Source organism: Lactuca saligna, chromosome 4 (genome assembly GCF_052625555.1).
Source record: "Lactuca saligna cultivar CGN05327 chromosome 4, ASM5262555v1, whole genome shotgun sequence".
In the NCBI taxonomy this organism is placed as follows: Eukaryota; Viridiplantae; Streptophyta; class Magnoliopsida; order Asterales; family Asteraceae; genus Lactuca; species Lactuca saligna.
Genome location: NC_136420.1, coordinates 300,426,967 through 300,435,560, shown reverse-complemented (window position 1 = coordinate 300,435,560; position 8,594 = coordinate 300,426,967). Strand labels below are relative to the sequence as shown.

The 8,594-nt window shown below is 34.4% G+C and overlaps 1 protein-coding gene across 1 annotated transcript; it reads right to left on the bottom strand.

Annotated features, from left to right (window-relative positions):
• Positions 1-597: 597 nt before the first annotated feature.
• LOC145043869 (uncharacterized) lies at positions 598-1,463 on the bottom strand. Its single transcript, XM_078992642.1, has 2 exons — positions 909-1,463; positions 598-802 (listed from the first exon to the last, which is right to left on the bottom strand). Exons 1-2 carry the CDS (start codon positions 1,374-1,376, stop codon positions 722-724), a joined length of 549 nt encoding a protein of 182 aa, XP_078848768.1. The 5' UTR covers positions 1,377-1,463; the 3' UTR covers positions 598-721.
• Positions 1,464-8,594: the final 7,131 nt, after the last annotated feature.

Sequence of the window (8,594 nt, the reverse complement as noted above, 5' to 3'; positions counted from 1 at the left end):
TGCTTGTCTATTAGCAATTGCTTTAATTTGCCTTTTATACGGTCTCTAGAAAATATGGAATTTAAAATTTTCTGTTTGTCGATCCTTGTCTAAAAGATTTTCAAGGGACCATGTTCAGAAGATTTTTTTTTCAGTAAATGACTATCAACAAATTATAGGTTTCATGGAGAAAAATTGGCAATTCATTTCTATAATAAAACTTTTATCACCTCAAAAAACCATAAAAGAATATTGCTGATGTCTGAAAAAAAAAAAAAAAAAAAAAACTCGGAGAGCAGAGTTTGTATATGCAAGAGCAATGCTTATTGTCAACAAATTTAATTTCATTCTCATCTTATTCCTACCATACCAAACAGATTAAAAATCTATTTTATTTCACTAAAGTAATCAAGCGTAACAATAACAATTAAAATGGTAATGATCCATTTTATTATATTGTCAAATTATACATAAGAATTGAATGTATTAGATTGTCAAATCATTAGGTCTATTTTATTCTCTTTGTTGTTCCATTCATAAATACCAAATAGACCTATAATGAAAATAAGGCTACTTTTTCTTTTTCTTTTTTTATTAGGTGAAATAAATCACACAACAAAACATAAATGTGGTAAATAGTATATATGCGTAAACAAAATACAATGATAGGGAAACAAAAGGCAATTACAGATCATACAAAAAAATAAATAAATTTCAAAAATAATAAATAAATAATATAAATCTAGAGCCAGCTGAAAGCAGCCAATCCCATCACCAAGCTCCCCACCACCATATGTACGCTCTTCAATCTGTCGGCTCCACTCTGCAAATTTCCATTTTCACACCAATTAAATTATATAAAATTATAAAATTATAAAATAAAAACATAAAGTGGTTAAGTTTAGCTAAAAGTAAGACATCGGAATTACCTCGTCGGCGACGTCGGCTGAATTAGGAGCAGGAGAGGGAGAGTCGTCGCCACTCGGTCCAGGAGAAAGTGCCTCGGTAGGCGACGGCGATGGAGCATTCATCTTCGTCTTCCTCTTGCTGGGTGCCGGAGCAGAAGCTTCAGGTGTAGAAGCAATCTCTGGTGCAGGAGAGCTCACTGGTTCAGGAACCGGTGGAGATTCAATCGTTGGTGGAGAACTCACCGGCACCGCAGCAGGTGGAGAACTCACTGGCACCGCAGCAGGTGGTGAACTAACCGGAGTAGGAACAGAAACCATCGGAGGAGCAGAAACTGGAGACTTCGCCGGCGGTGCTACGGTTGGTGAAGCAGTAGGCGTTACGACAGTCGTAGGAGGCGCAATCGTCGGGGAAGCAGCTGGGGCTTGACCTCCGACGGCGGCGAAAATGGCGCAGATGAATGCTAGAACGACGACGTTCTTCATTTCCATGTTTGTTTCTAGAGAGAGAAAGAGAGACTGTGTGTGTGTGTTTTAGAGAGAGAGAGTGAGGGAAGGGATGAAGAGTAGAAGCCGAAGACGTGAGTATAAGTAGCCGTTAAGGTAAACAAGGTTCGATGTGTTTGTACGTGTGGGACCCACAATGACAATAATTACACGTTATACGTGTTGTTTTTTGTGGGACCATGTAACGGCTTTATACAGCTGGAATATTTTTTCACATGGGCCACCGAAACTTTGTTGTATATGGGAAATTATTCGAAAGTGTAAGGGGGTCTATGTAAAATTTCCAAAATTAACATAGTTTGTGTCATCTCCAACTACTTCCATCTTATATAACATTTTTTACAAATTATTTATTAAATTTGTTTTAAGTTATTTATCTCCAATGATCTATCCCAAAAACCTAATTCTAAATTTTGTTAGATTTCAACATTCACCAAGGAAGCATAACCTACATTGAAAAAAAAATTATTCAAGGACAAAAGGAACGTTTGAAGTACATTGTACTTAAGGAACAAAATCAACGAATAACATAAACAAATTAATTATTTATTTTGTTATTATTTAAATAAATTAAAAAAGATACCCTAGTTGTTTTTGAACAGCTACAATAATAATAATAATAATAATAATAATAATAATAATAATAATAATAATATACACGTTTGGATTCAAATCATTCTAACATTTAAAAATAACTACTATTCTGCTTGCATCATGTTGAGATGTTAATATGTTTTTGTTAGATGCCATATTATGCATCTTATAGAATACTTTTCATTATTATTTTAGCATCATATTTTGTATATTTTCATGTCATTTAGATAAATAATGTTCAGCTGATGTATTTCGTTAGAATTCCCGTACTGCTCATGTTTTATGTTGATTTCAAATAGTTCGAGTGGAGCAGTGCTTTGGGACCAGTTGGATGCGCGTTTGGAGCTTGAAACTTATGGAGTATGTTGAGGAATGTTTGGAAGATGCTTTGGTCAAGAAACACTCAGTTGAATTGATCACACGAAGATAGAATATACAATATCAAAGTTAAAGGATGTTGCTGGCAGCTTTGACCCCCTATCAGTGTTTTGACCATATCTTGAGAACTGTAACTCCGATTGACGCGATTCAAAATGATCTGAAAAGTAGACGAAATTTCGGACGTCATAGGCACAACCTACGATCGCAGGTTGTCTCCTTGAGATCGCAGTTGACCTTTTTGCGATCGCAAGTTTGGTCGCAGGTTGCCATTGAGGTTCTTTTGTGCCCAAAATTCATCCAGAAGTGAAAACTCAAAACCTGCGATCGCCGATTGTCTCCTTGCGATCGCAGGTTGGCCAAAAAGTGTCAAAATAGCATCCTACTTCATTAAAATGACATCAGATGCATTTATTTCAAAACCTGTGATCGCAGGTTGTCTCCTTGCGATCGCAGGTGTGTCGTTTTTGCTGCTGGACGTATAAAAAGACCTTGATAGCCTTCCAGTAACCTAAGTTGACGATTCCAAAGGTATCAGACGACAAAAATACGATTTTAGAGGCGTTTCTTCTCTAATTTCATCAATTTCTGAAGATCTAAAGACCGTGGATCATCTCCTTCAAGTAGATTAGTAAGATTAGTTGTTTGATGTCTCTTTTCATCTATTTTTATCAGATTTTCGCCATGTCTGGCTAAACCCTAGTTTTCAGTTTTGCATAAGACAAGTACTTTTCATGTGATTAATCATTATATTTGGTTTTTGATTTGTGTTTCTATCTAGATTCTTCAGTTTTGTTCTTAATGAATGTTTGATTTTGATTCTTGTTAGTTTGATCACCTAGCTAGGGTTTTATCATTCTAGTTAATCAGTTAATAAAATCCGTAATTGTTCTTGTCAACTGGTAAAAGTAACAAGTATCAGATTGGTTCCGTTTTGGGATTTAAGTTTGGTATAAACTGTAAAAATCATATCTTTACGCTTCCAAGCCTGTGTGAAGTATTGGGTATTGCTGGGAATTTTACATAGACTATAATGCAAATTTTCTGATTTAATTAAGAGGTTTTTTGATTAGACAGTAAAAAGTTAGGGTTAATTGAAGAGCTTGTTTTGATTAACTAATTTAAGTAAAAGAGAAATTATTGGAGCTTGTTAGTTTTTCTCAGTATCAGCTTAGATAGAACGCATCTCAAATAACCAAGTCAATATTGATTGCATGATTAGGAAAGTCGCAGCAGAACTGAAATCGTTTTTTATATTGATTTTCATTTAGTTTAATTTCGCTGCAATTTTAGTTTTTAGTTTAATTCAAATCCACCTTTTAATAATTTCTGTCTTGACTAGATTGTGCCTGATTCAAAAAGGCATTGACCATTAGGCTGTGTCCCTAAGAATTCGACCCTGCTTCCGTGTGCTATATTTTTAGTGCAACCAGTAGTGATAATTTATTTGCTTAATACGCGTGCGACATCGTGTTAACAGTTTTCTAATATGTTTTGTAAATCGAATTTTGATAATTGTATTGATAAAAGTTACGTTATATTTATTGATAATAAATATATAAGGTTGATACCATTGTTAGTGGATGAGGTTAACACTAAGGTTTAAAAAATCGAGGAGATAAAAGTGATATTTTATAAAATTAAAGTCGACCATCAAAGTGACATTTAATAAAGTGTTGAGCATCAACGCTACCGGTTGATCTAAAAACAATTGGTGTTAGAAATGGCGCAACCTTACCCATATAGCGCATTCAGTCATCTAGGACCACGCATTCGATTGCGACACTCCGAGCCATCGTGCGAAGACTCGGTCGATGCCATTTCTGACCCCTAATAATCCCCCCTCAGAAATTGGTCCGTGTGAGAATCGAACCCTCACCACTGGCTCTGATACCACTTGTTATTATTGCCGAACTTTACTACACTAGCATTTTCAAGACTTTGATAATCTCTCAAGTTTTCCTTCTTCCCAATAATGTGACGAGAGTAACCACTATCGATATACCATTTATCATCGTATTGTCCGTTACACAAAACCTGTAATCAGTAGAAAAATTTAGGTCCCCAAGGTTGTTTGGGTCCTTGTGATTAGAACAAAATGTTTGATGTAATGCAGATCCTATTATCTAAATTCAAATTTTTGACTTGACAGTATTAGTTAAGTCTACTTCATTATTTAAGGGCATCGAAATGTAATCATTCGAAGGTTTAAAGTTAACATTAACTTTCTCCTCACACTTCTTAGTTTGAGTCTCACTGACTTTTTCTTTCGAAATTGTTTTCCATTGTTGAACAGAAGGATTCAAATCTTTTATTGAAGAACTTCTACTTGATGATTGGTTTAGATATTTATCATATGCTTCCTTAATCTGTTCTTGAGAGAATTTTCCTGATTGGAAATGTTTCCCCTTTCCTTCGAACCAATGATTTAGATTCTTTACATTCGTTTTTCCCTTAACAAATGAGGTGTTAACTGTTTGTTTCGAAGGTGGATTTGGAAAGTGTGGTTGTTTTGGCTTAAAAGGTTCATTTCTTCTCCTTTGGACGTCCAACTTTTGATAGTTATGGCAGTCTCGTTGGAACTTCAGCTTTGTAACGAGATTGAAATCTATTTTGATACCCAATTTTATGTTTTGGAAAAACTGTTTGTGGGTTCGAAAATTGATTTTGACGTGGAACTCAATGATAATTCTTTTTCTCATTTGATTGAAAGCCATTTCTTTGAGAATTATTTTGTGAAAATCTTTGATGTTGTGAGTTCTGAACAAAATTCTTTGTTTTATGCTTTTCACATAACCATCATGATATGAGTTTTGAACATGAGATGTTTGTTTTGATTTCGAAACTTTTTCTTTGTTTTTAGAAAAATCTTTTTGAACTTGTGTGTTTTTGAAGAATTTTTCTTTTTAACAAAAGATTCATTTTGTGACATTGTCTTAACACATTCCGACTTTTTCTTTTTAGTCATTTTGGCCAATGGGAAGTTTATAGTCAATAGAGTTGCTTATGTCGAAGGTCTTCAACACAATTTGATCAGTGTTTCGCAACTTGTTGTGGGCACTGACAATCAAGTTGTTTTTGATAAAGAAGGGAGTATCATATCGAACAAAGAAACGAAAGAAGTTATTCTTAAATCAAAGTGAAAACACGATATGTTTACACTTGACATCAAACCTATTGTTGGTGTTCCTTCAGTTTGTCTACTTCCGAAGGCTTCCTCTGACATTAGCTAGTTGTGGCATCGAAGATTGTCTTATTTGAATTTTAAGAATTTGAACAAATTGGTGGTAAAAGATCTTGTTTTAGGTTTGCTAGTTTTAAAACTTGATAATGATATTTTTGATGGGTTTTATACATAAGAAACAATCCTATGTGCTCATACAAACCCTAATGCTTGGATCTAGGTTTCTCTATTGTACATGCTTTGAATCCAAGACTTACAAACCTATATCTATCATATATAATTCAAAATAATCATAAAGAAAACAAATCTAAGTGTTTTACCTCTTTCAAGTGGCTTGAAATCCTTGTAGTCTTCTTGATCTTGAGCTTAGAGTCATAATTGTAACTCCTCTAATGGTTCACAAACCCCACAAGCAAGAAGGAAATATGAGGAAGGACAAGAGGTGCTAAAATTGTATTAGGGTGCTGTTAGAAGCATGTGTAGACGATTTCCATAGCCTAGGGGTCTTATTTATACTTGCAGGCTGCTTGGGTTTCAGTCTAAACCCTAATGGACAACTTAATCACCAAGCAGCCCAAGGAACCATCTGGAATAAGGCCTTGGACGAAAATATGATGGATCCCCATCATAATTTCGTTCCCTCTTAAGTCCATAAGGGTTCCTTAGCCCAAAAGTTAACTATCATACATTTGACAGTTTATACCCCTTTATTTAATTAATCTTTTTTAGTCATCAAATTAATTCCTAATTAATTTATGACCAATACTAATTAAATAAGTATGATTTCTCCTTTAATATATTATTCTAATAATATATTATTCTAATAATATATTAATAAACCATACTATTCTCTCTTTCTCCTTAAATTACCTTGTCAAGTTGCTTTGGTGAAGGCAACCCAAAAGGACCATTCACAACCGGGTCAAGTACATACCAAATATAGTTACGCGCTTAGACACTATTCCAACAACTTTATATGCAGCTTGCGAACAAGGAAAACAACATCGACAAGGACATCCAATAGTGATTGATTCGAAGATCATCGAACCTTTGGAACTTCTTCATGTTGACCTTTGTGGACCTTCGATAGTTGAAACACTCAACAAAAGAGGTACATTTTGGTTATAGTTGATGATTTTTCTAGGTTTACTTGGGTATATTTTCTTTGTTTAAAATCAGAAACAACTCAAGTGATGATTGATTTCATCAAACACATCGAGTTAAGTCTAAAGAAAAAGGTTTGTAAGATCAAGAGCGATCATGGATCAAAATTCAAAAACAAGATTCTTGATTCGTTTTTGGTTGGCAAAGGTATTACGCACAATTTCTCGTCTCCGTACATACCTCAACAGAATATTGTTGTCGAAAGGGGAATTCAATCACTTTGTGAAGTAGCAAGAATGATGTTGACTTATGCGAATCTTCCATAATATCTTTGGGCTGAAGCTGTTTCCACCACTTGTTTTACTCAAAATCGGTCTTTTATTCATAGAAGATTTGATATTACCCCTTATGAAATCATTAACAACAGGAAACCAAATGTTAAAATTTTATATGTTTTTGGTTACAGGTGTTTTATTATGAATCTTAAGGATAATCTTTCGAAATTTCAGTCTAAGGCTGATGAAGGAATTTTCTTAGGCTAATTTCATAATTCCGTGGCATATAGGGTCCTTAACAAGTGAACAAGGAAGATCAAAGAGACATTTAATCTTACATTCGATGATCACTATCTCAAAAGCGTCGAAAAATGTTTTGAACAAAAACCAATTATTAATGAATCAAATGATGAATCTGAAAGTATGAATTCGTTAGATTTTGATTATGATTTAATTTTTGGTACTCCTGATAGGGCGATTGATGCAGAAATTAATGTTGAGGATAATCGAATTCCTGAAGCATCGAAAATCAATGAGGATTCGACAATATTACAAACAATTGCTGATTTGAACTCAACAACAAATTCTCCTATACATGTCGATGGTGTAACAATTCAACCCAGTGCTCAAGTGGAGGGGGAGCACTTGAGTTCGACTGATGAGTTTGAGGGGGAGTAAACATTCGACAACGTGCAAAATCAAGAAAGTGCAAATTTTAAGGGGGGCATCATATAAATGATTATTTTGTTGAGGGGGAGCAAAATGACTTAATACCAATTTCTTCAAATGATGTTTTTCATGATATGGTTGACAATATATTTGATTGCATGAGATGAAATGGACCATTACAAAGAATTGGAAGATGCTCCATTGGATTTTGATCCTGCATATCCTCCAATGGATAGATGGATTCGAAATCATCCACACGATCAAATTCTTAGTGATCCACAAGATGGAGTATTAACGAGGGCTCAAATTCGTGTGAAAAATGAGGTACTAAATGCTCACCAAGAATTTTGTATTTTCAATGTTTTTATATCGAAAATTGAACCTAATTTTGTTAAGATTGCTATGGATGATGCTGATTGGATTGTTGCTATGCAATCTGAACTGGATGAGTTCGAAAGAAACAAAGTGTGGAGACTTGTTCCTAAACCACAAGATACTTCGATAATTGGTCTTAAATGGATTTTTAAAAATAAAAAAAATCGGATCAAGAAGGTTACATCGTGAGAAATAAGGCTAGGCTTGTAGTTAAAGGTTATTCACAACAAGAAGGTATCAATTTTGAAAAAACCTTCGCCCCTATCGCAAGAATCAAGGCAGTTCGAATATTTTTAGCCTATGCAACGCACAAGGATTTTGATGTTTATCAGACGGATGTTAAGTGTGCATTTCTCAATGTTGAACTCGAAGAGACGATGTACGTAGAACAACCCCCAGGTTTTATAAACAAAGAATTTCCTAGTAACTGTTATATTCTAGATAAAGCTGTTTATGGGTTAAAATAAGCACCAAGAGCATGGTATGCAACTCTTACCATTTTCTTAAAGCAATTGAAGTTTAAACAAGGATAGTTGATCCCACTCTCTTTTGAAAGAAAGTTGGTAATCATCTCATGCTTGTTCAAATATATGTCGATGATATTATTTTTGGCTCTAGTGACCC

Bases quoted from the DNA above. Each gene is read 5' to 3' on its own strand.
- LOC145043869 (XM_078992642.1), bottom strand. From the start codon at position 1,376: ATGGAAATGAAGAACGTCGTCGTTCTAGCATTCATCTGCGCCATTTTC. The intron at 803-908 runs GTAATTCCGATG...GGAAATTTGCAG, and splicing joins CAGCCGACGTCGCCGACGAG to AGTGGAGCCGACAGATTGAA.